Source organism: Carassius carassius, chromosome 38 (assembly GCF_963082965.1).
Source record: "Carassius carassius chromosome 38, fCarCar2.1, whole genome shotgun sequence".
Taxonomy (NCBI): Eukaryota; Metazoa; Chordata; class Actinopteri; order Cypriniformes; family Cyprinidae; genus Carassius; species Carassius carassius.
In genome coordinates, this window is record NC_081792.1 from 28,017,107 (window position 1) to 28,043,698 (window position 26,592).

Below are 26,592 nucleotides of genomic sequence, written 5' to 3' on the forward strand. Positions count from 1 at the left end.
AACAATTGTTTATGTAGTTAAACCCCTTCAGCAACAGTATAATGTGTTCAGAAATACATTACAAAGCCTGAAACACATCGCGTGCGATCCTCCTTTTATTCAGCTAAGAAATGTTAAACTTTAGATTGTAACAAGATTTTTATAGATTAATTTAGGTGATGTCCGACTTTAAACTGTAAATAAAAAGTTTGTTTGGACACGTGGTACAGCGGGTGACGTCATATCGAACGCGTTGGATTTGCCGCGCGAGAAACAGAACGTCTGGAGTGTTGAGCTGTCAATCAAACCGAAAGTAAAAAGCCTATATAAACACACACACACTAAACAAACACTAACCAGTCTGACTCTTGAACAGTAAGCATTAACAGCTTTTGTATCTTGCTGTATCAAAACATGGGCATCTTCTTCTCCAACCTTTACTCGCGTCTCTTTAAGAAGAAAGACATGAGGTTGCTTATGGGTGAGTACATGTTATTTTTCTCTCTCAAAATGTTTTAAAATCCCAGTCTATTATTTTATTCTTATTTACATTTTGACAAACTAGCATTTTATTATGCCAAATAATGTATAGGCTATTAAATGTTATTACCTCTATATTATTTATTTATATATATATATTTATAGTTATCCTGTTTAATTAAATATAACTGTGCATATTAATTAGGTATAACTGCTATGTGAAATTTAATACAATTTAAGAAGATATTCCAATTATGAATCTTGCGCATGTTCATTGTGTAATGTCAATATTTCTTCTTCAGTTGGTCTGGATGCAGCTGGGAAAACAACAGTCCTCTACAAACTCAAACTTGGCGAAGTTGTCACAACTATTCCAACTATTGGTAAGAAACTCACAGCGAGCTGCAATTTATCGTAATCTTGATAAATATTATCATGCCATGCCAAACTGTTCATTATTCTGCCTTCTTTAGGTTTTAATGTGGAGACGGTTGATTATAAAAACATCTCGTTCACTGTTTGGGATATTGGTGGTCAGAGTTTAATTCGAGGTCTCTGGAGACATTACTATCACTACACTCAGGTAACAGAGTTTTAAATGTACTGTATGACCACTATGAGTGTGGTTTTATTTGCAAATCTTGTCTGAAAGAGCCATTTTGTGTGATTCAGGGTCTGATCTTTGTGGTGGACAGCTGTGATCGTGACCGGATTGAAACAGCAGCAGAGGAACTAAAGGCGATGCTGGCGGAGGACGAGATGAGAGACGCGGTTCTGTTAGTTCTTGCTAACAAGCAGGATTTACCCAAAGCCATGGCAGTCCCCGAGCTGACAGACAGACTGGGTTTACACACACTGAGAGGACGACAGGTGAGACACACACACTCTGTTTGACATGTGATGAGTGATGTCAGTGTGTGTTTGAGTGAAATAAACATGTGCTTCTCGGTCTCTGTGTCTCTCAGTGGTTTGTTCAGGCCACATGTGCGGTTCAAGGGTCAGGTTTATATGAAGGACTGGATTGGCTCTCGGATCAACTGTCCAGACGACCGTAATGCTGGAACTTTACTTTTGGGTTTTTGTGGCATGATACTTCTACACTAACACATCCTGTGATTGAATGTAACAGCCTCCAGCTGTTTATTATCTGAAATGCATTTTTGATTTATTAATGTTAAATCATAAACGGCACATTCTATCGGTTCTATGAGGTTACTTCTGAAAACATGTTTTAAAACACTGAAAGAAACAAACTTTGAATGACTTATGTTTATGTGTTTGGTTTTATCTGGATTTTGAAAGAATAAGCTGATGTCTGCCTGAGAGTTATATATGTATATATATATGTATATGTGTGTGCATGTGTGTGTGTGCATGTGTGTGTGTTTGTGTGTGTGTGTGCTCTTGTTCTTGTGACATATCAGGACACAACTCTGTATAATGACATGCATGACACAGGTATTAGAAGGAGAGGGTGACTTATGAGGACATAACCCATGTCCCCATTTTTCAAAATGCTTATAAATCATACAGAATGAGTTTTTTTGAGAAAGTAAAAATGCACAAAGTTTCCTGTGAGGGTTTGGGTTAGGTGTAGGGTTGGTGTAGGGCCATAGAATATACAGTTTGTACAGTATAAAAACCATTATATGGTTATATAACCACTATGGGGTGTCCCCACTTTTCACAAAAACAAACATGTGTGTGTGTGTTTCCTACCAAATATCTCCAATAAATAATTTATTTATTTGCAAACATTAGTATTCTTATGTCTTATTTTAATGTAATATTAAAATAGAAAAATGCATGAGAAATAAAGAATGTTTTGCAGTTATGATTGATTGATGTAAGATGTATCAGAATGTAAACATGTTCTTAATATTATGTTTTTATAATACATCAGGAAAAGAACGGATCCAATAAATGATGTATTCATGCAAAACATTTTAGTGTGTTTATGTTTCACTTTCGATAATAATAATAATAGTAGCAATAATATCAGCAGTATGGATGACATTTTTTTGATACTAACTAATTTGTAATTAGCTAAGGTTTTTATCTTAACCTGATGCCATCTTTAAAAAAAAAAAATTTATAAGTAAAAGATGTTAGTAAAAACTGTAAGTAACCGTATATGACAACAATTATATTATAAAAGACATGTAACCTATTGTAGGCCTATTGTAAGACAACAATAGTATCTAATTGTCACTATGAGTAATGTCCACTGGACTGTTTTATGCTGGGTTGTTTTGTTTAGTTAATGTTTTAGTATTATTTTATTGTCATGTGTGTTACTCTGATCTGATTGAAACTGACCTAATAGATGGTTGTGCAATCATCCTTTTAACCTTTAATCCTTGAGAATATGAATGATATTGTTTGATGCTAATTAATATATTAAGTCATATCAGATATGCATTTTGATTTAGAATTTAGAAATTATAGTAAATGCCTATCCATGTGTAAGATGATAATATAAAATGTAATAAATAAATATGTAATATAATAAATTAAACATAACCTTGTCATAGTGTTTTATAATTTATATAGATAACTGTTATACATGTCAAATAAAATAAATATAATAACCATAATAGAATAATATATTACTTTATTTAGTACGTACAGTATATTAGTGCTTCATCATTAACATATCATAAATATATATATATATATATATATATATATATATATATATATATATATATATATATATACAACCCGAATTCCGGAAAAGTTGGGACGTTTTTTAAATTTTAATAAAATGAAAACTAAAAGACTTTCAAATCACATGAGCCAATATTTTATTCACAATAGAACATAGATAACATAGCAAATGTTTAAACTGAGAAAGTTTACAATTTTATGCACAAAATGAGCTCATTTCAATTTTGATTTCTGCTACAGGTCTCAAAATAGTTGGGACGGGGCATGTTTACCATGGTGTAGCATCTCCTTTTCTTTTCAAAACAGTTTGAAGACGTCTGGGCATTGAGGCTATGAGTTGCTGGAGTTTTGCTGTTGGAATTTGGTCCCATTCTTGCCTTATATAGATTTCCAGCTGCTGAAGAGTTCGTGGTCGTCTTTGACGTATTTTTCGTTTAATGATGCGCCAAATGTTCTCTATAGGTGAAAGATCTGGACTGCAGGCAGGCCAGGTTAGCACCCGGACTCTTCTACGACGAAGTCATGCTGTTGTTATAGCTGCAGTATGTGGTTTTGCATTGTCCTGCTGAAATAAACAAGGCCTTCCCTGAAATAGACGTTGTTTGGAGGGAAGCATATGTTGCTCTAAAACCTTTATATACCTTTCAGCATTCACAGAGCCTTCCAAAACATGCAAGCTGCCCATACCGTATGCAATTATGCACCCCCATACCATCAGAGATGCTGGCTTTTGAACTGAACGCTGATAACATGCTGGAAGGTCTCCCTCCTCTTTAGCCCGGAGGACACGGCGTCCGTGATTTCCAACAAGAATGTCAAATTTGGACTCGTCTGACCATAAAACACTATTCCACTTTGAAATAGTCCATTTTAAATGAGCCTTGGCCCACAGGACACGACGGCGCTTCTGGACCATGTTCACATATGGCTTCCTTTTTGCATGATAGAGCTTTAGTTGGCATCTGCTGATGGCACGGCAGATTGTGTTTACAGACAGTGGTTTCTGAAAGTATTCCTGGGCCCATTTAGTAATGTCATTGACACAATCATGCCGATGAGTGATGCAGTGTCGTCTGAGAGCCCGAAGACCACGGGCATCCAATAAAGGTCTCCGGCCTTGTCCCTTACGCACAGAGATTTCTCCAGTTTCTCTGAATCTTTTGATGATGTTATGCACTGTAGATGATGAGATTTGCAAAACCTTTGCAATTTGACGTTGAGGAACATTGTTTTTAAAGTTTTCCACAATTTTTTTACACAGTCTTTCACAGATTGGAGAGCCTCTGCCCATCTTTACTTCTGAGAGACTCTGCTTCTCTAAGACAAAGCTTTTATAGCTAATCATGTTAAAGACCTGATATCAATTAACTTAATTAATCTCTAGATGTTCTCCCAGCTGAATCTTTTCAAAACTGCTTGCTAGCCATTACTTTTTAGCCATTTGTTGCCCCGTGCCAACTTTTTTGAGACCTGTAGCATTAAATTTTAAATGAGCTAATTAAGTGGATAAAAGTGTAAAATTTCTCAGTTTAAACATTTGCTACGTTATCTATGTTCTATTGTGAATAAAATATTGGCTCATGTGATTTGAAATTCCTTTAGTTTTAATTTTATTAAAATTTAAAAAACGTCCCAACTTTTCCGGAATTCGGGTTGTATATATATATATATATATATATATATATATATCGACATCACATGGTCGTCCATTGATCAACAATAACTCAAACAGGAGGGAATGTTTAACTTAATTTAATGACACGTAGGCTACACGTCACCAAAACACTTGTAACTTTATCACAGTGTTTCACTATGTTTATTTTAAATAAAACATCTTTACGGTTTATGTTTTCTCTGCTCATATTTCCCAAATATTTATTTAGGCAAATTAAATTAAATTGACCAAAAAGATGTCTATGTTGAAACTGTAAATAAAAAGTTTGTTTGGACACGTGGTACAGCGGGTGACGTCATATCGAACGCGTTGGATTTGCCTCGAGAGAAGCTGAGCACGTCTGGTGTGTTGAGCTGTCAATCAAACCGAAAGCAAAACGCCTTTATAAACACACACACACTCATACTGAACACATACTACACTACCCAGTCTGAGCCTTGACCTCTAGGTGTTTAACTTCAGCAACAGCGGCTCTGTCTGACTGCAAACATGGGCAACTATTTCTCTCAGATTTTCTCTCGTCTCTTTGCGAAAAAGCAGGTTAGGTTGCTAATGGGTGAGTAAATATTTTTATCCAAACTTCGAATTTAAAGTCTTATAGTTTGGCTACAAAGTTATTTTTACTGTATTATGTATGTGCTTGAATAAATGTAATGACCATAAGGCAAAATATATTGATATATTAATATTTCCATTGTGGAATAATGTCAGTATTTCTTCTTCAGTTGGTCTAGATGCAGCATGGAAAACAACAGTCCTCTACAAACTCAAACTTGGTGAAGTTGTCACAACTATTCCAACTATTGGTATGAAATATCAAAGCAGCTGTATTTAAATACATTTATGAATGTTTGCCTTATTTGGACTAATTGTCTTCTTTATTAAATCCATATTTTAAAAATTCTCTCTAGGATTTAATGTTGAAACAGTTGAATATGAAAACATCTCCTTCACTGTGTGGGATGTTGGCGGTCAGACCAAAATCAGAGGTCTTTGGAAATATCAGTACACTGAAGTAAGAGTTCAATACAAACATGACTGTATATGCAGTATGATTTTGCAGTCGTATTATATCTGACCTTCACTTTGAAAATGTCATCTTATTCTGTGTGTTTGTGTGATTCAGGGTTTGATCTTTGTGGTGGACAGCTGTGATCGTGACCGGATTGAAACAGCAGCAGAGGAACTAAAGGCGATGCTGGCGGAGGACGAGATGAGAGACGCGGTTCTGTTAGTTCTTGCTAACAAGCAGGATTTACCCAAAGCCATGGCAGTCCCCGAGCTGACAGACAGACTGGGTTTACACACACTGAGAGGACGACAGGTGAGACACACACACTCTGTTTGACATGTGATGTGTGATGTCAGTGTGTGTTTGAGTGAAATAAACGTGTGCTTCTCTGTCTCTGTGTCTCTCAGTGGTTTGTTCAGGCCACATGTGCAGTTCAAGGGTCAGGTTTATATGAAGGACTGGATTGGCTCTCGGATCAACTGTCCAGACGATAAAACACTTCAGCCTTCACACTACTTGAATCAGTTACCATTGAATGTATAGTCTCTTATGTCTCCAGTATAATTTTTTATATTGAGATATTTATGGGATATTATTACAGTATATTTTTTATATATAATTTTACTTCAGTACATTCTGTATTGTTAATTTACCACTATCAAGACCATTTAAATATTAAATATTTTTGGTTCTAATATATATATGTATGCTTTCATTTGCCTTTTTAAATTCACACAAATTATAAATTATTCACTACTGCTGTACTATTATTTTATTTATCTACTACTGTCATTTTACCGTTTTAAACAACATGCTGTTATTTGTCACATTGAGCTTATTTGAATGTGTTTTGCTGTATTTGGACTATGAAAAAACAAATTGATGTTTGCCTGAAATAAATGTATCTGTGCCTTTCAAATATCTCCAATAAATAATGCAATTTTTTTCAGTAGTGTCCTTTTGTGTCATTTAATAAATACATATAATTGAATAGAAAAATGCATAAGAAACAGAGTATCGCAGATAGATAGATAGATAGATAGATAGATAGATAGATAGATAGATAGATAGATAGATAGATAGATAGATAGATAGATAAAAATAAAATTTATATTGTAGTACTTTTATGTTTTTTTTTAATACATTTTTTAAAAGCTTATCAAATTTTCAGAATGGATATATATATATATATATTTTTTTTTTATAAGATTTAAAAAAAGAAAAGAAGAACAGAACAAAACACACACACACAAACATATATATATAGCGCTCATATATGTTTACGTTTCAGTATGTATGAACATTCTCAACTAAAAGCTCACACATGTGGTACATAATGAAGAACGTGATGTTTCTGAAGTTTTCGAGAATGACGTGTCACCGCTGACGTCATTTCGACCGCGTTGGACTCTGACGTGTAGAGAATCCCAGTCGCGATCAAACTGCTGCTCAAAACACACTTTCACCCGGACAGAGAGAATTACGAAGGAAAAGATCAGAGGAAAGAAACTGTGATTGTAGTCTGGCGCAAACTCATCCAATTAGTTGGACTTTTACTCCTTGTTCTTGTTTCTGGGCAGTTTTTAAAATGGGTTTGACCATTTCGAGCGTCTTCTCTCGCTTGTTTGGGAAAAAACAGATGAGAATTCTCATGGGTGAGTTGGAAGTTGTTTGTTTTTGTCAGTTAGCTTTGAAAAAAAAATATTTTTTTTGTTGACATTTTCCATTGAATTATGTTTTTAAAGCTCTTTCTGTACAAGTCTGAATGTTCTTATGATGTACAGACGTTGAAATGAATTTTAAACTATATATCAGTAAATCAGTCGCTTATTGTATTGAGTTTATTTATTGTTTCCATAGAAGTAGGAAGGTGTTTATGTTCTTCTGTTCTTCTTCAGTTGGTCTGGATGCTGCAGGGAAAACCACAATCCTCTACAAACTCAAACTGGGAGAAATAGTCACAACAATTCCAACGATAGGCAAGTCATAAAGGAGCACTATGAAAAAAGATTAATAAAAAATAATTGACTTTTTATCTCAAAATTGTCTTTTATTAAGTAATTTGCAAGATATAAAGTTAGAACCGTGAGACAAAAACCCTAAATTACCATTTTTGTTGTGTATTTTTTATTCTTTGACAGAAAACAGAATTGTGAGATGTGAATAGAATTTAGAGGAGACAATTGCGAGGAAAAATGTCAGAATTCTGGGGCGGGATATTATCTCCAAAAAAGAAAAAAAAACAGATATTGTATCTCAAGTATATATCTTGCAAATCTTGCGAAATCCTAATTTTAAGGTCGCAATTACTTTTTTAATTTTATTGTGGAAATAAGCACACATAGATAACAGATCATATACATCTCAACAAAGAGAGAATTTATGCTTAAACTGACAATATTCAGATATTCTATGGATAGATTTTAGGTTACATTATGTGTTTAATGGACAGATATTCCCATAAATACATTTATAGGTCATTCTTGAGTTTCAAATCAAATATTTACCTTCAAATTTGTATTTTGCATAAATAAAAATGAAGCATTCATAAAGATTTTCCCATATTTTCATGACCTGTACATGCACTTGAAAGGTTTTGTGATTGATTGTTACATTGACGTGAACAACTGCATTTTTTGCATCATTTCGCACCTGATCCTGTGCGTTTCGTTAGGTTTTAACGTCGAGACGGTGGAATACAAGAACATTTGCTTCACCGTGTGGGATGTGGGTGGTCAGGATAAGATCAGGCCTCTTTGGAGACACTACTTCCAGAATACCCAGGTAAACAGATGCATCACATCGCGACACGACTAAGGTAGTCAAAAAAACAATGAAGTCGCAGCATTCCAGCAGGATGAAATGCTCACTGTGCCACGGCCGAACTGATTGACTTTGACCATCCAGCCCTGAGCTGCTAGAAAAACAACTACGGGGATGTAGTTCTAGTTTGGCTGGATGCTGTGGATGTTCTTTGTATGAGGATGTTGGTGTTACTATAAGGATTAAGTTGAGGACTAGAGTTTGATTTAGAGAACAGAACTGTTCGTGTAGTTCTCTTTTTCTTTGCTGCATGCTTATAGATTGTTCAGTAAGCTCATAATACAATATCTAACTTGTGCTTGTTCTTAATTTCCCTATTGCTTATGAATGGATCATTTCTAAAAGATTTCTAAAGGCGTGTTTACAGACGATCTTGAGGTCGTAGAAAGTAGACAGTGAAACCTAATTTTTATTCATTTAAAAATGCCTAAAACATTATAATTCTGTGCAGTAGATGTAATAGTTTGCATGCTATAATGTAAATTTATGTCTTAATTTGCCCGCCTTCAAAGTAAGGCCTTAAAGGGATAGTTCACCCAAAAATCCTGTCATCATTTACTCACCCTCAAGTTGTTCAAAACCTGTATGAATGTCTTTATTCTTTTAAACATAGAAGAATATATTTTGATAAATGTGGGTTACCAAAGAGTTGCTGGTCCCTATTGACTTCCATAGTATTTTTTTTACCCATACTATGGATGTCAGTGGGTTAGGAACTACTTGAGGGTGAGTAAATGACAGAATTCTTAATTTTGGGTGAACTGTACCTTTAAAAGGTCTTAAATCGAGGCTTTGAATGTTGCAAACACAGCAGAAATGAATTTGAATCTGTATTTTTGTGTTGTTTTCCAATACAAATATCAACTTGAGATGCGTTATGAAAAGATATGAAGTCTTGTTTTCTGAGAAATTAGCAGATAATTTGTTCTTGTTTTAATGATGAAAATCAGTTATCTTGAAAACGTTTCTCTGAAAACAAGACGTGCATGATTTTGCTTTTCAATGTATTTTGGTTGAAGTATCTTTTGATGTTTGCACTGGAAAACAAGACAAAAATACTGAGGAAGAAAAGAGCATCAGAAGGTGCAGTAAAAGTGCTTTTATTTATATTTACCTCCCAAAAACCTCCTGGAAATGAGTCTTTAAGTGAAAAACTGGTGCTTAATATTTTCTGTCTGAAAGTAGGTTTTTGCTCTAAATGTGTTGTTTCTTCAGGGTCTGATCTTTGTGGTGGACAGTAACGATCAAGAGCGAGCACAGGAAGCAGCAGAAGAGCTTCAGAAGATGGTGAGATTAAACACCGCTCTGGTTTTATCTGTGTACCTGCACCAAACCAAACGCTGCTTTTACCGTGCACCGTCAGTCTGTTTCGAAAACCATAAATATCTGCATATATTCTGTCTTCAACAGCTTCAGGAGGATGAGCTGAGAGACGCCGTTCTGCTGGTTTTTTCAAATAAACAAGATTTACCGAACGCAATGGCCATCAGCGAGATGACGGACAAACTCGGCCTGCAAGCACTCAGGAGCAGAACTGTGAGTGATGCTATTATACGCTTAATGTGCAATATTACTATGCATAATTAGAAAATGTATTTACTTTGGATCAGTTACCTGTAATTATTCATATATCTGGGAAAATAACATTTATAAAAATGTTTTTGAACATTTTGCTTACCAAGGCTGCATTTATTTGACCAAAAATACAGTAAAAATTGAAATATTGTGAAATATTATTATAATTCTAAGTAGCTGATTTATAGTGTAATATATTTTCAAATGTAATTTATTCCTGTGATCAAAGCTGTATTTTCAGCATCATTACTCCAGTCGTCAGTGTCACATGATCTTCAGAAATCATTCTGATATGCTGATTTACTCCTTAATTATCAGTAATGATTGATGCTAATTTATTAGTAATGGTTCTTATTATTATCAAAAAAAATTAAAAATGTATTATTTTTTTATTTATTTATTATTTTTAACAATTTATTAAATTAAAAAAAAAATTTTAAACATTCATTTTAGTGCATATTGTATCCGTTTAGTAGTAATATGTTGATATTGTGCTTCTCATCAGTGGTATGTCCAGGCGACCTGTGCGACTCAAGGGACGGGTTTATACGAGGGATTAGACTGGCTTTCCGAGCAGCTCTCCAAACAGTAAACAGCACTTCCTGTTCAAGCAGGATGTGTGCTTTTCTAAAGGACACAATTAGTGGAGTTAATGTGGCACAGAAGCTGTTCATGTATCATTTTCAGTTGATTGCTACCAAAAGAATCCACCGGCTGATGTCAATCTACGGCAGTGCATTTGACCACTTTGTTCCTTTTTTAATTCGTTGCACCTTTGACCCTGACTGACATTTCTCCCAGAATCATTCCACTTGATGTTTGTGGCCATTAAAAATACTAGATTTGTTAAGAAGCTCTCGCAGTACTTTTGGGCTCTTGTTACAGTAAACATAAACATCAAGCACTGTCTGTATGTATTTATAAAAATGCTCTATTTTTGCTCCCTCAACTTGATTTATATCATTATTTTAATTCCAAACATTTTCATTCCCAGGCAACTGCATGCCATTTTCATTCCCACAACTGCATGCCATTCAATACCACGACTTAGGTGCCCTTGAGCAAGGCATCGAACCCCCAACTGCTCCCCGGGCGCCGCAGCATAAATGGCTGCCCACTGCTCCGGGTGTGTGCTCACAGTGTGTGTGTGTGTGTTCACTGCTCTGTGTGTGTGCAATTTGGATGGGTTAAACGCAGGGCACAAATTCCGAGTATGGGTCACCATGCTTGGCTGAATGTCACTTCACTTCACTTCACTTCACTACATCCAGGGAAATGTTCTCAGAGAAGCATGCATTTAATAAATAAAAAATTATTCTTATAATCTGTGTTGTAAATAAGCAGCCTTTTTATATACGTAATCACAATTGCCTTAAGCATGCTGTGCTTTACTATGTGAATGAACGTTTTTGATTTAGCACTTCAGTTGAGAACAAACCAGTGCAAATCCTTTAGACAACCAACTTTTTTTATTCCCAGCTTTAGAAAATATTCAAATGGATCCATGCTAGGAATCATCTATCTGTTACCCCTTTTTAAAAATGTATTAAAACATCATTAATAAAGTATATGATGCAAATAAAAGTCTGAGATGCATCACTTGTATGGTTGTGTATTAACAAAGACTTAAGAAAGAAATTGACTTATTATTAAATGCTTTAAAGAGTCATGAACACAGATATTTATTCATGTTTATTATTGAAGCAATATTTCAACCAAAACTAAAAATGTACTCTCTTTCACCCAGGATGAGTTTGTTTCTTCATCAGATTTGTAGAAATGTAGCATTGCATCACTTACTTATCAGTGGATGCTCTGCAGTGAATGGGTGCCGTCAGAATGAGAGTCCAAACAGCTGATAAACACATCACAATAATCCACAGCACTCCAGTCCATCAGTTAATGTCTTGAGGAGAGAAAAGATGCGTGTTTGTAAGAAACTAATCCATAACTAAGATGTTAATTTCAAATCATTGCTTTCAGCTAAAACAGTATTCCATAATCCACTTCCATCAGTGAAAAAGTGGTTTGGTCTGAATCAGGAGAGAAATCTGCACAGATCTAGCAATGCATACAAGCTAAAACAGCTCTAAACAAATATGTGGCTGGATTTTGATGTGAGAGACAACAGGAGATGCACTTTTTCGCTGGAGGAAGCGTTATTATTGTCTCCTATTTTGACCAAAAGCAATTGTTTGAAATTAACAACATCTTAATGATGGATTTGTTTCTTACAAACACGCAGCTTTTGTCTTCTAAAGACATTAACTGATGGACTGGAGTGATGTGGATTACTTGTGGATAATTGTGATTTTTTTTCAGCTGTTTGGACTCTTATTCTGACGGCACCCATTCACTGCAGAGCATCCATTGGTGAGCAAGTGATGAAATGCTACATTTCTCCAAATCTGATGAAGTAACAAACTCATCTGAATCTTGGATGAAGTATTCTTTCAAGGGAAAACCATTCGCTCCTCTAGTTTGAAAAGCAAGGTAAAAGCAAAGCCACAAAATGCTGAATTAATATAAATGCAAAGAATTTAAAAAAAAAATCACATATTGTACATACAGCTTTTAATATTTCCAAGTAGGTGTCAATAGACGCATTTGATATATATCACACAAATAACTCATCATAAATATTTATTTGTACAAGTCAGAATGAAGCTATGTGATAAATCCAAATACAGAACAATCCTGAAATCTGATCATTAAATAGTTGTGATTGTTGAATGGTTTTGATGAAACACAAACTGTTTGTGATCGTTTCACTTCCACTTGGGGTCACACACCAGTGCGATGTGAAATTGGGTCTTTATACAAATTAGATTAAAATACATAAACTATCTAACAGTGCTCTAAAAAGAGTAGAATAAAATTTAAGTGACTTAATACAAAGTAAACATTTTTAATAATAATATGCATATACAAGGTAAAAACTGGGTCTTCATGCAAGAAACCACATAAATTCCTTTTGGATTTTTAAATAAATATAAAAAAAAAATTAAAATGCATTTTTGAATTGAGTACTATATAATGCTACTAGGTGGCACTGTTCACAAATGGATTATTCCTTTGGAGCTTGTAGTTTGTCGAAATAACATCTTATTATGATAATAAGCTGTATTTGATAAATAGTCTACTTAATATAAATGAATTGGAAACAGTGAACAAAATAATTTTGCAACAACTGTGCTGCTGGTTTTATTGAACTCAACTGAGAGGACTATAATGATCATCAAACATTAATACATCATACCCACAGTCTATGATCATACCCCATTTCACATCTCTCCATTTTATCTGCATAAATGTCCACTGAACAAAGTTAAGCTAATATGTTCCCAAATACATGTGAACATGAAAAAAAAATTCCTTATTCAGCACAATATGATTATTACCGATATACAGTACATGGTACAAAGCAAACCATCTTATTATTCTGGTTCAGAAATGTCTCTAGCCACTGGCATGCTGCATGTTCACTACAACAAACATCATGTTGCGTCCATTGTTGTTTTGCTTCAGTCGTCAAAGAAGCCACTCTTCACCATAGCCAAAAACATACACAAAAGACGAATAAAAAATCAAATAAGATATTACAAAAATCAGAGTTAACATACAATCTACACAAAAATACCTTTTTTTTCTTTCTTTTTTTTGCAACAAATTGCTAAAAATTAAACATCTATTTTCTGGTTACACACTGTATTGAAACCATTACACAGTATGCTTTATTAATTTGAGTTTTAGGTTTTGCTGAGCAGCACCAATTTCATTATCAATGGGGAAATGCATTCCTTTTTAAATCTATTTCCTGATCTGCAAATTAAAACTATATTACAATATCATAAAGGTTTATTCACAGTTTAAAATGTCAAAGTCAACATGAAATCAAAATACTTTCTTAATACACATTCCTGGATGCATTGTAATTCATTGTGCTTGTTGTTTACCATCCTATAGAAGCTCGTTTCCACCACAGGATGAAAAATTAAAAAGGTCTCACATTTCAGACGTTTTTCGTCGCAATTCTGAGTTTATATCTCTTAAATCAGACTTTTTTCTCACAAAACATAAATTCAAGATAAAAACAAAGAATTGCAAGATATAAACTCATAATTGTGAGATATAAACATAATTGCAAGATTAATACTCTGAATTGCAAGATATAAACTCATAATTGTGAGATATAAACATAATTGCAAGATTAATACTCAGAATTGCAAAATATAAACTCAGAATTGTGAGATATAAACATAATTGCTATATAAACATAATTGCAAGATAAAAAACTAAAAATTGCGAGATAAATACTCAGAATTGTGCAATATAAACTTATAATTGCGAGATATAAACGTGATTGTCATATAAACTCATAATTGCCTGAAATAAACTAATTTTGAGATATAAACTCAAAAATGCAAGATATAAGCATAATTGCAATATAAACTCAGAATTGCTAGACATAAAAAATTTTTATTGTGAGATATAAACTGAGAATTGTGAGATATAAACAATTAATTATACATATAAACATAATTGCTAGATAAAAACAAAAAATTGTGGGATAATTATTCAGAGTTGTAAGATACTCAGAATTGCTAGATATAAACTCAGAATTTTGAGATATAAGCATTATTGCAATATAAACATAATTGCAAGATTAATACTCAGAATTGTGAGTTATAAACAAAATTGCGATATAAACATAATTGCAAGATAAAAACTAAAAATTGCTAGATTAATACTCAGATTTGTAAGATACTCAGAATTGTGAAATATAAACTTATAATTGCGAGATATAAACATGATTGTCATATAAACTCATAATTGCTCGATATAAACTAATTTTGAGATATAAACTAAAAAATGCGAGATATAAGCATAATTGCAATATAAACTAAGAATTGCTAAATATAAAAATTTTGAATTGTGATGTAAACTCAGAATTGTGAGATATAAACTCATATTTGCTGAATATAAACTCAGAATTGCATTGTGAGATATAAACTCAGAATAGTGAGATATAAAATCATATTTGCGAGATATAATTGTGAGATATAAACTTAGAATTGTGAAATATAAAGTCATATTTGCAAAATATGAACTCAGAATTGTGAGATATAAACATAATTGGGATATAAACTTAGAATTACGAAATATAAACATAACAGATATAAAGATAAAAACTCGAAATTGTGAGATAAATACTCAGAATGGTAAGATACTCAGAACTGTGAGATAAAAACTCATATTTGCGAGATATCACTGGCAGATATAAACTCAGAAATGTAAAATATAATCTCAGAATTTTGTGATATAAACTTAAAATTGTGAGATATAAACTCATAATAGTGAGATATGAGCTCATATTTGCGAGATATAAACATAATTATGAGATATATACAATTGATAGGTAAACATAATTGCAAGATATGAAAAAACTGAATTATAAGAGAAAAAATCATCAAAATTGCAAGATACAACCTTTTATATTTATATCTCGAAATTCTGACTTTTGTTCTTGGAATTACGAGATATAAAATCAGAATTGTGAGATAAAAAGTCGCAATTACCTTTTTAATATTTTTAATTCTGTAGCAGTAAAGAGATCCCGTAATACCATCCATTCAGTTCCAGATGAAAATCAAGATGTTTTATATGCAAATATGTAAAATTACAACTGTAAATTGCTTGCGAAACACCATTTCATGTTGACTTCAAAGAAACATCAGAACTGAAGTAAAATCTGGTCTTAGCAGTCAAAGAGAAGCTAAGACAGACAATGCAAGATATAATGATTATTGTGCTATTTCAAATCACATTCAAACATCTGAAACATCTCCTTCCGCTCGTGAAACCTGTTACTGAATGTTTAATCAATCTCCCAATCCTCCGGTGTGCCGAGCTCCTGAAGGAGCCTGATTCGGACTTCCACTGTCCCACCACAATGACGCCACTGCCGTGGTGCAGTCAGTCCCAAACAGCTCTGATCTTCTGCTCAGATGGGAGTTTTCTTCCCGTCCGGCCTCCAGAGCTCACAGTCACAGAAGTGTCCGTCTCTCTCGGGACTCTAGAGGTTGTTCTTCTCTGTGCTCTCTGCTTCTGTGCTGCGAGGGAAGTAGACGGTGGTCTTGTGCTCTTCGTAGCGGTCGATGTGCTTCAGGTGAACCACCATGTGCAGCGCGTAGGCCAGCACCAGCAGCAGGATCAGAGATGTGATCAGACCCATCAGGATGGCAGGAGTGAAGAAGGTTGCGCAGTCACTGGCCGCCGCAAACTTACTGGACTGAACGTTAAACGCCTGGATCTGTGAGGAACAACAGACGAAACAGCAGATGGTAAGATCGGAATCCTTAAAAACAATTTTCCAGTTTACAGCTTGTCTGTTGTTGTTCTATCTATCTGTCTGTCTGTCTGTTGTACATACATTCGTTTGTTCTGTCCATCCATCCATCTGTCTATCTAATCAGTTTTTCTCTAGGGTATGTAGAATTTGTCAGAGATGTTCCAGGCATAGCTGAATAATTCATAGTTTTATTATATTCCAAATTAAAAAGCATTTAATTTCACCCAAACTCCTCATGTTCTTCCACACGCTCTGGACTCTGAGCTTTTTAAAAAGACGCTGCTCTCACGCCAAACCACACGCTTGTGTAACCACATTACACCCACCAGAGGCTAAAAATACAGCCTGAGATGCTACAACTCAAATATGAGGCGCTTATCAGCAGAGGATGGAGGGAAAGAGATGCCTGCCAACCTGGAAGTCGGTGAAGGTTATGTGCCAGCTTGCGGCGTGGTCAGTGTTGGCGCTGGGTACCAGCAGCGTGTCGTACTTCTGCAGGCTGCTGACGTGCTGGCAGTGATAGGAGTTGGTGGAGGGCGCGTACACATCTGTAGCGTTGAACACTGCCTCGTGCGTCCAGTTGTAATGGATGAAAACATTATCCAGAGTGAACCAGTTCTGTCCCGCAGACTCATAGAATGTGTTTGACATCTGTAGCCTGTGGAAATAAAGCGTGTTTATCTTTCTGCAAAGCCATAAGAATAATTTCAGATGAGTAATGCAAATTGATTGTTTTACTAGCACACGCATAAAATATATAGGGATGCATAATATATCGGACACCATATCGGTATCGGCCGATAAATGCTAAATTTTCTGTTATCGGTATCAGCGATAAATAATGCATTATTTCCTTCAGAAACAATTGACTTGAGATGAATTGTTTGCATTATTTATGCATTATTATTATTTTTTTTTAAATGTACACTGTTCAAACTAGGCTGCTTATTTTGAAGTGTTTGGGAAGTGGCTTTTAACGATGAGACCTTTTTTATAATCAGGCTCTCAAACAGTATATAAAAATTTGGATATGCTGTAGATTTATCGGCCAACATATTGGTTATCGGCTTTCAAATCAAAATAAAATATCGGTTATCGGTATCAGCCAAAATTTGTATATCAGTGCATCCCTAATATTCTAAACTGTAAAATCAGATTGGATGAACTACATTTGAAGACACTTCACATTAACTAATATTGACACATCTGTGATGACAAATGTAAAAAAAAATAATAATAATTTTATATGAAATTTGGTACAAATGGTAACCATTAACATTCTATAAAACATTATAAAGAGGTTTGAATACTGACTGCAGTATTATTTTGAATGAAAACCTGTTTATAATGTTTTATGGGATGTTAATATTAAAATAAATGTTAATATAAATAAATAAATAAATAAATAAATAATATATATATAAGTAATAACCTGACAGAGAGGCCTCTTAGATCTTCCACGTCGCCAAAACGTAGGTTGAGTCTGGAGAATAACGAAATATGTCACAATATTATTAAATATCTATCAAGCCAAACACACAACCAAACTCATTATAGTCACATTTTCCTTCTCAATAAAACTTTCTAAACCTGGCTGAGGTAGTTTTTAGCTGGGCCAGGCTTTGATCATTCATGTTTGGAAAAGATGTCCAAATAATATTTCACTCCAAAAAAAAAAATGAACGCACATGGCTTTGTCTTTGCTGCAGAAGGAGCCTTTGGTGTCAACTGGTACATTTGGGCTGAAGATTCTCTCTGTGAGGTCCACCAAACTGTGATTCCTGTACCTGATGGCTAGTTTGCGGGCCCTGAAGAGGATGCAGGTCTTGCCATTGTATGAAACACTCAGAGGAGAATAAAGCAACATTCCTGGAGACTGAAGCAACTTCCTGCGTGGAGGAGCGTGAAGCTGCCATCCATACAGCTGTAACAAGAGCAAATCACAGTCAAATAAGCAACATACACTATTTTTCAAACGTTTGAGGTCGGTATTATGGTCTAACTATGTATAGAATTTAATCATATGTACAAATTATTGTGACAACACATCCAGGTGTGGGGTTTGTAAGGCATTTTAAATGTTTTTGGATGATGTCTCTTCTGCTCAACAAGGCTGCATTTTTCTGATTTAAAATACAGAAAAAAAACGTTACAATTGTGACATATTTGTACAATTTAAAATAACTGTTTTCTATGTGAATATATTGTAAAATATAATTTATTTCTGTGATGCGCAGCTGAATTTTCAGCATCATTCCTCCAGTCTCCAGTGTCACATGATCTTCAGAAATCATTCTAATATGCTGCTCAAGAAACATTAATATTATTATAATGTTTAAAAAACAGTTGTGCTGCTTCATGTTTTTTGGAAACTGTGATAAATTTAGTTTTTAAGCATACTTTGATGAATATGAAGTTCAAATAGAAATCTTTCGTAACATTATAAATATTTTTTCTGTCATGTTTAATCAATTTAATGCATCCTTGCTAAGTAAAAGTATACATTTCTTTCAGCAATAGTGTATGCAAGGCTAGTTGTCACACCTATAGCGGTAAGATGTCACAATATAAACCATTATTAAAGAGCATAAGCTTTTAAGTTAAATCTAAACCTATGATAATCCACAAAACAGTTGACTGAACTGCAAGAATGTAAACTGTAACATATTAAACTAACAGATGTTCTTGCCAAAATACAGTAAATTACAATTCAAAACAATATGCCGAAATAAAAGTCTGAAAGCTCTCTCAAGTGGGCATTTATGAAAATACTCTAGTATGTCACAAGTAGCCCGGTTTTCCCTTATGCTGTGGAAAGAGAATTAGAGACTTTTGGGGCACCGTAACGTCTCCTAAATCAGAGTGAAATTTCTGATTAAAAATGTAGCATGTCTGTAATCTGTTTTTCCAAAGACCATGCAGTCTGTCAAGGATTAAATTCATCTGCTTTGGAGGGAAATCTGCACCCCAGCAGCAGCACAAGGTCACAGTGACTCGTCTCGTCTCGTCTCGTCTCACCTGCAGAGCTTCAGCCACAAACACCGAGCCATCAGCGTCCACCCCATCTGCACAACAACACCCACATCAGGTGACCAGAGACTCTTTAGTGACTAAATCTGCTGCCTGAAACACTCTTAGAAATATTTAGATTTATTTAAACAAATATGCAAATAAGCACATTTATTAAGAACTCTGTGTGTGTGTGTGCATGTATATATATATATATATATATATATATATATATATATATATATATATATATATATATATATATAAAAATTTAATATATATGATTCTGTGTGTGTGTGTGTGTACACACACAATGACATTCAAAAGTTTGGTATCAGTAAGATTTGTTTAGAAAGACATTTTTTAATGTCTCTTCTCTTCTGCTCATCAAGGCTGCATTAATTTAATCAAAAATATGGAAAACACAGTAAAATTGTGAAACATTATTGCATTTTAAAATATCAGATTTCTATGTGAATATCTGTTAAAATGTAATTTATTTCTGTGATCAAAGCTGAATTTTCAGCATCATTCCTCCAGTCTTCAGTGTCACATGATCTTCAGAAATCATTCTAATATGATGATTTATTTATTATATATTATATTATATTATATTATATTATATTATATTATATTATATTATATTATATTATATTATATTATATTATATTATATTATATTATATTATATTATATTATATTATATTATATTATATTATATTATATTATATTATATTATATTATATTATATTATATTATTTATTTGGAACCTGTGATACCGAACAGATTATTCAAAATAGAAATCCTTTCTAACAGTAGTCTTTAAACACTTCACTTTTTATTGATTTAAGCATGCTTTCTGAAGAAAAGTATTAATTTCTTTAAAATGTACTGACCCCAAACTGTAGTGTGCATTGCTAAAAAAGAACAAAAAATGCACTTTGGTGCAGATACTGATATTTATATGGCAAAAAAGTGATGAAATTCTGAGCCTTGTAATGTAAATCGGTGAGATATTTATAACAGTACAGCAGATACTTAAATAAAATGATATACATGTCAATTGACACTCTATATCTCCAATAATATGTCTTAGTAAGATGAGATTTAAATGCCTAGTTTGATGATCAAAACATATAATGCAATGCCAAACAATAATGATTGAGAGATGACTAAACAAACGCTCTGAGGATCAGATTTGAAACAGGTTTAATTGTTTTGATAGTGTTAATCATTTAGGGGCCATAGAAATATGTGTATCAAATATGATAGCTTATATGGATGTACAGGGTTGCAAAGAACCATTGAAGATATCATCAAAATAACTTACTTTGTTGGACTCTGATGTCTTGGGATGGTGCATCATCTGAGCTGTAAGTAGGAGAATTTAATGAGTGTATTATTAATCAGATGAATATACCTTCATTTGTATAGTTTGGTACAATCTTTCAGTCTCAGCTTCAGATCGGATCTTCACGCGTTATGAATATGAATGAGATACGGGAGGCTTTGATGCTGTGAGTCACTGCTGGAACATCACCATCCGCAAAATGAGACCAACTTGCTTTCAAGTCACTTCGCTTCGTTTCCCGCAGGATATTTCTCAGTTTTGTTTCCTTTAAGTATTAGCTTTGCTTCAGACGCTTCTCCAGAAAAGCCGCAGGAGAAATAAATATACACACAAATGAGTCTGTTAACATGTAGCAAGAGATATAAAATCAACATGGAGAGCAGCTTGGATTATTTGATGAGAATAAGATGAGAAATTATCATATTGAGATATCTTTAAAAAAAAAAAGGCTTGATATGATGTTAAAGGAATATTTAAAAATTGCTAATAATGTGCTCACCCTCAGGTCATCCATGATGTAGAAGAGTTTGTTTCTTCATCAGATTTGTAGAAATGTAGCATTGCATCAGTGTCTCACCAATGGATGCTCTGCAGTGAATGGGTGCCATCAGAATTAGAGTCCAAACGGCTGATAAAAACGTCACAGTAATCCACAGCACTCCAGTCCATCAGTTAACATCTGGAGAAGTGAAAAGCTGTGTGTTAAAACCATTGCTTTCTGCTAAAATATGAGTCCATAATCAATAATCAAAAATGTTTTTGCTTGTAAACGATGCAGATTTCTCACCTGATTCAGGCCAGACCATTTTTCACCGGAGGAAGCGAGTGACTGGAGTGATGTGGATTACTTGTGGATTATTGAGATGTTTTTATCAGCTGTTTGGACTCTCATTCTGACGGCACCCATTCACTGTAGAGCATCCACTGGTGGGACACTGATGCAATGCTACATTTCTCCAAATCTGATGAAGAAACAAACTCATCTACATCTTGGATGGCCTAAAGGTGAATACATTTTCAGCAAATGTAAATTTTTGCATGAACTGTTCCTTTAAAATCTGTTCAGAAACACAGGTGAGAATCCCATGCATCCCAAACATCTGAGAAGCAGGAGACGTCTCAATTTGCCCTTCTTTTAACCTGTTGCTGTCTAGGAGAAACAATTGAGATCTGATGTGTGTGATGTGTTTCTTGTGATTTCTTCAACAGTAAAAGGGATTACTGAAAGATGAACAGTTTAACCGTTTAATCTCTGAGTAATGCTGCTGAAATGGGCTTAACCTCGTTCTCAGACCTGATTACGGGTCAGTCTGGCACATAATGTCAATCAGGGATCAAAGTAAGATGTAAAGACATCTTTGGTTAGCGAGAAGCAGAAGACTCCTACATAAATACATTACACAAATAAATGAAAGTTTTCTTTAGCGTGAGCCACAGCTCTGTTTTGGATTGATTAACTGTTCACATAAATAATCTATGGTGTATGTGAAGAATTAACAGTGTTTTCAGAGTCGAACATCAGTCATTAGTGCTAGTGCTTCAGTGTTAACCCGTCCTGCTGTGTTTGTGCTGCTTGAACACCTCGGGAACTGCATCGCAATCACTCACACGGTCTTCAGAAAATGCAGAAAAGTAGTTCTTTTTAATTGTTTTATCTATACCAGTGTTGTTATTGTGAAGTTACACTAAAACATTTGTATTAACTGAAATAAAGCTGAAACAAAATAAAATATGAATATTAAATGACTAAATAAAGCTAAACTAATAGACATGAAAAAACTAAATTGATCATCTTTAGTTCTTTCAAAATGTAACAAAAACTGTAATAGTAAATAGATACAATTAAAATAACTGTCTCATAGTGACTACTTATATATATACACACAATATACTACATTTTATTTTAGTATAGATGGAAAACTATTTGTATTCATATTCTGACTCATTTTTATACTTATTTTCCTTTTCAGTTTTATTTTAATTTTAATATTTCTATATAGTTTTTTTTTATTTTATTTCAGTTTTTGTTATTTTGGTACATTAAGTTAAACTAAATTAAAATTAAAAATGTTTCTTTGCAGCTAAATGCAATGAACTAATTTATCTGAAATAAACAGTTTTAATTTATATTATATATTTATTATATATTTAGTTTTAGTGCAATATTAAAATGCAAATATTGTGCATTTAATTTCTTTTAAAGTAAAATGCATTAATAGCAACACATTTTTTATTGTTTCTGCTATAGTTAACTCAATCTAAAACTGAAACTAAAACCAAAAACGTTTTTGCTCCTTGTAATAAAATAAACTTAAATAACTGAAATAACTGAAATAGCCTAAATTAAAATATAAAAAAAATGTATTTCATCCTGTTGCCAACATTTCTCATTTTTATTTGGTTTAACTTGATAAAATACTAAACTAAATCTAAAACTAAAATTAACAAAAAACTAAAACTATATATATATATATATGTTTTTTGGAAGCAAACATGTCAAAGTTATTATCAGCATGCCACAAATAACGTCATCACACATGCATTTAAGGAATATTTATTTTATACAACTTTAACCACTGCTTTTCAATACTAGAAGCATGTATTTGTTGTTGCTTTGCATCTTCAAGCCAATCTAAATATCATTTATCACCTCAGCGCAGCAGAGAGAGTGACCCTGTGAGTGCAGATCTGCCCTGTACACAACAGCAGACCTGTGACATCTCTTCTGATTTTTTTACATAAATGCATCAGTAATTCACTCTCTCAGATGGCTGCATCAGATGAACAGAAGCCCACAAGGGAGATGTGGGAGGGTTTGTGTTCTGTTATTGTTGCATAACTATATTTAGCAAAATAGAGAGTCTGCATCAAGCGAACTTGTCCTGCATGGCACCATCCAAAACAACAACCTGAGCGAATAAAGTACAGCCAGACAGAGAAGGAGAGCTTAAAAGAAACACAAATCCCTCCTTCTGTCTGCTTCGGCAGTGGCTCATCTGTTCAGCCAGCGCTGTACCTGAACATGTGGGCCATTGAAGGGCCGCCGCAGTCGGCACATTTATATAATCAATGAAATCTGTTGACCGCTTGGAAACGCATGCAGCGTATTTCAGATTAGTGTGACTCTAAAGATCTAGATGCTTCACCAAATCAAATCTGTTAATACACAGCTAAAGCCTGGACTGGCCTGCATGTAGTAAAACTCCATCTGTGCAAGCAGAGAAACGCTAAACACTTTCAGCTCCTACGAAGCAATATGCTGCCAATTAGATCTCTGTTTATGAACTAGACTGCAAAGAAACTAGATGTGGCCAACATAAAACGCCTACTGCTTGGAAAACAATACCAAGAGTTGCATTCACTGTAAAGAAGTTTAAAAAAAAATTATTATTGGAGTATGTTTTACAAGGAAATACTATTTCAGTTTTTCTTCTTCTTCAAAATTTCATGTTATTTGCTGTTTCTTTGTAAATAATTGTGAAATCGAGCAATTTACACCATTATTTTTATTTTAAGGGAACACATTTGCTGATTTATTTACATGTTTATTTATTTACTTAATCTTTAAGTTTTTGTCAATGCATAAGTGTGTTGAGAACTTTTCTAAAAGAAATGGAAAAAAATGCATTTGAAAAAAAAGTTGTTTATTTACTTAAATATATATATATTTCTTAATGCATTTTTACAATACATTAGTGTGCCAAATTAAATGTTTAATTTATAAATGAAAATAAATAAATAATATAATAAATGGCAGAAATTGCAAATTGTGTTTATTCACCAGCTTATGTGTTCAATTAAATATTGAGGTTTTCTGGAAAAATAAATTAAAAAATAAAATAAAATAAAATATAATGTAAAGTATAATGTGTATGTTGTGCATATTTAAATGTAATTTTATGGGTCTTGCATATTGTCTATTGTAAATTCAGATAATCTGCAGCTGTCTTCCAACATTTCCCCTGTGCATTAATAAAATACTAATAAATGCTACCTGTCTATCTATAAACAAGACAAAATCAGCAAACTCATTCACACAAAAAGTTATTCACTCATTAGTGCATCACAAGATCAATAATTATTAATAAATATATGATTCATGCAAGTTTGAATCTACAAATTATAGTCTTATGTGACGCCCAGCACAACAATAAATGATACATGAATCATAATTAAATAAATATATTTCATTCATATTATCATCTCAGCATGAAGCAGATGCTCCTGACATTCCTTCAGTGATGCTGATCATTCCTGCATCCCGATCTGCTCTCATCTTATCCATCACACATCTCTGACTCCAATTTTAGTAGCAAGTATGGATTTGTAAACTGATTCCGATGGATTTTCTCTTGTTTCTCTGCGAGAGTCCTTCAGTTGAGTCTCAATGCAGAAATGAAGGATGGACAAAGGAGGCGAGCATTAGTTTGTCTCTGCCACATCAGTTCATCAGCGTTTAATAAATGCATATATGCACAGCCAGAACATATAGCCTACTCTTTGTTTCTCCCAGTTTCACCATTTGAATAAATGAGACGCCTATAAGATCACGTCTCTCGCTTATTTCAAAATAACGCACTCACCTTCCTTCCACAAAGGCAGACAGCTGCTCATAAGACGAGGATATCTGCAGGAAGACAAAATAAAATAATGCAAGAGACATTGGGCGCCACGTTGATGCCATGTATCCATCCAGATGAGTCTGTCAGAGATGATGCTGAACGCTGCTGCTTCATAATCTGCCTTGATAACGGGGCGCAACCTCAGTGATGATTGACAGGCGCGGAGGCCAATCAGCGTCCAGTGGGCGGGTCAATTAAACGACGTGACCACGCCCCTTATCAGAGCCTCTGCTACTGACGTACACAAAACCATCAGAGAAATGAACGCCTGCTTAATAAAACTAAACTTATTAGCCGCATGATTAACGAACATAAGACAACGATATTGATTGAGAACTGTGGAAGACGTTTTAAACGTTTCGTACATTATTTTACGTATTATGTGTGAAGTTCATTGCACTGCTTTCTGTAGTTCACATGAACCCTCTGGTGGCAATCGGTCCATTTTTTTCGAAATCGCTTTGTGGCCACATAAATAAATAATGGACTTGATTCGAAAAAGCTAAATGTTCGTTAAAAAAATTTAATTGGAAATTATGGCGTTATTTTTGTGCCACAATCCTGAGCGAGTAATTGTAGCCTACGTTTTGAGCACAGAGAACTATATTTTGCAAGCACATTACATTATATTTTGAACAGAAATTAACAATCGCAAAAAAAAAATAAGTTTGAGCAAAGAAAAACGATTACGTGCTCAATAAATGTATTTGCTTGTTTTCTATTATCCATATTAACGTGCAGTAATAAATCCTCTCACGCAGTTTACTCAGGTGCTCTCTCACAAACTTATTCACTGCGCTCCTTTCACGTCCCTCTCTCTCTCTCTCTCAACCTCTTTCCATTCATCGTTAATGAATTCTAAATAGGAAATGATGGGCTTTGGTTCTACTAGCGATTTAATTGGAGACCAACAGCCAATCACAATTGACCTTTAATTTTCCGATAGGTTGATTTTGTGGCACACTTGTAACGTGTCAAGAGGTTGAGAGAGAGAGAGGGGGACGTGACAGGAGCGCAGTGAATAAGTTTGTGAGAGAGCACCTGA

General features: G+C 34.0%; 4 protein-coding genes across 5 annotated transcripts; 3 read left to right on the forward strand and 1 right to left on the reverse strand.

The window, feature by feature from the left end:
- The first annotated feature begins 221 nt into the window (after positions 1 to 221).
- LOC132119709 (ADP-ribosylation factor 4-like) lies at positions 222 to 1,845 on the forward strand. The gene is made up of 5 exons (XM_059529899.1): positions 222 to 460; positions 762 to 842; positions 933 to 1,042; positions 1,132 to 1,329; positions 1,425 to 1,845. Exons 1-5 carry the CDS (start codon positions 394 to 396, stop codon positions 1,512 to 1,514), a joined length of 546 nt encoding a protein of 181 aa, XP_059385882.1. The 5' UTR covers positions 222 to 393; the 3' UTR covers positions 1,515 to 1,845.
- A 3,215-nt stretch (positions 1,846 to 5,060) lies between these two features.
- Positions 5,061 to 6,736, forward strand: LOC132119711 (ADP-ribosylation factor 4-like). 2 transcript variants are annotated; one of them, XM_059529902.1, is made up of 5 exons: positions 5,061 to 5,360; positions 5,530 to 5,610; positions 5,716 to 5,825; positions 5,931 to 6,128; positions 6,224 to 6,736. In XM_059529902.1, exons 1-5 carry the CDS (start codon positions 5,294 to 5,296, stop codon positions 6,308 to 6,310), a joined length of 543 nt encoding a protein of 180 aa, XP_059385885.1. In that variant the 5' UTR covers positions 5,061 to 5,293; the 3' UTR covers positions 6,311 to 6,736. The 2 variants fall into 2 exon arrangements, with proteins under 2 accessions (XP_059385885.1, XP_059385886.1); XM_059529903.1 differs by having other exon boundaries at positions 5,716 to 5,819.
- Positions 6,737 to 7,193: 457 nt separating this feature from the next.
- LOC132119710 (ADP-ribosylation factor 4-like) lies at positions 7,194 to 10,918 on the forward strand. The gene is made up of 6 exons (XM_059529900.1): positions 7,194 to 7,471; positions 7,715 to 7,795; positions 8,491 to 8,600; positions 9,855 to 9,926; positions 10,050 to 10,175; positions 10,720 to 10,918. The coding sequence occupies exons 1-6, from the start codon at positions 7,405 to 7,407 to the stop codon at positions 10,804 to 10,806; spliced, it is 543 nt and encodes a 180-aa protein (XP_059385883.1). The 5' UTR covers positions 7,194 to 7,404; the 3' UTR covers positions 10,807 to 10,918.
- Positions 10,919 to 16,105: 5,187 nt separating this feature from the next.
- On the reverse strand, positions 16,106 to 25,673 carry LOC132119116 (V-type proton ATPase subunit S1-like protein). Its single transcript, XM_059528864.1, has 7 exons — positions 25,509 to 25,673; positions 20,905 to 20,945; positions 19,585 to 19,631; positions 18,255 to 18,490; positions 17,999 to 18,049; positions 16,981 to 17,224; positions 16,106 to 16,527 (listed from the first exon to the last, which is right to left on the reverse strand). The coding sequence occupies exons 1-7, from the start codon at positions 25,607 to 25,609 to the stop codon at positions 16,291 to 16,293; spliced, it is 957 nt and encodes a 318-aa protein (XP_059384847.1). The 5' UTR covers positions 25,610 to 25,673; the 3' UTR covers positions 16,106 to 16,290.
- Between the last annotated feature and the right edge of the window lie 919 nt (positions 25,674 to 26,592).

Bases quoted from the DNA above. Each gene is read 5' to 3' on its own strand.
- LOC132119709 (XM_059529899.1), top strand. From the start codon at position 394: ATGGGCATCTTCTTCTCCAACCTTTACTCGCGTCTCTTTAAGAAGAAA. The intron at 843-932 runs GTAAGAAACTCA...TGCCTTCTTTAG, and splicing joins CACAACTATTCCAACTATTG to GTTTTAATGTGGAGACGGTT. The intron at 1,043-1,131 runs GTAACAGAGTTT...TGTGTGATTCAG, and splicing joins ATTACTATCACTACACTCAG to GGTCTGATCTTTGTGGTGGA.
- LOC132119711 (XM_059529902.1), top strand. From the start codon at position 5,294: ATGGGCAACTATTTCTCTCAGATTTTCTCTCGTCTCTTTGCGAAAAAG. The intron at 5,361-5,529 runs GTGAGTAAATAT...TTTCTTCTTCAG, and splicing joins GCAGGTTAGGTTGCTAATGG to TTGGTCTAGATGCAGCATGG. The intron at 5,611-5,715 runs GTATGAAATATC...AATTCTCTCTAG, and splicing joins CACAACTATTCCAACTATTG to GATTTAATGTTGAAACAGTT.
- LOC132119710 (XM_059529900.1), top strand. From the start codon at position 7,405: ATGGGTTTGACCATTTCGAGCGTCTTCTCTCGCTTGTTTGGGAAAAAA. The intron at 7,472-7,714 runs GTGAGTTGGAAG...GTTCTTCTTCAG, and splicing joins ACAGATGAGAATTCTCATGG to TTGGTCTGGATGCTGCAGGG. The intron at 8,601-9,854 runs GTAAACAGATGC...TTGTTTCTTCAG, and splicing joins ACTACTTCCAGAATACCCAG to GGTCTGATCTTTGTGGTGGA.
- LOC132119116 (XM_059528864.1), bottom strand. From the start codon at position 25,609: ATGGCATCAACGTGGCGCCCAATGTCTCTTGCATTATTTTATTTTGTC. The intron at 18,050-18,254 runs GTGCGTTCATTT...GTTATTCTCCAG, and splicing joins TGCAGCAAAGACAAAGCCAT to ACTCAACCTACGTTTTGGCG. The intron at 16,528-16,980 runs GTTGGCAGGCAT...TGTTCCTCACAG, and splicing joins TAACCTTCACCGACTTCCAG to ATCCAGGCGTTTAACGTTCA.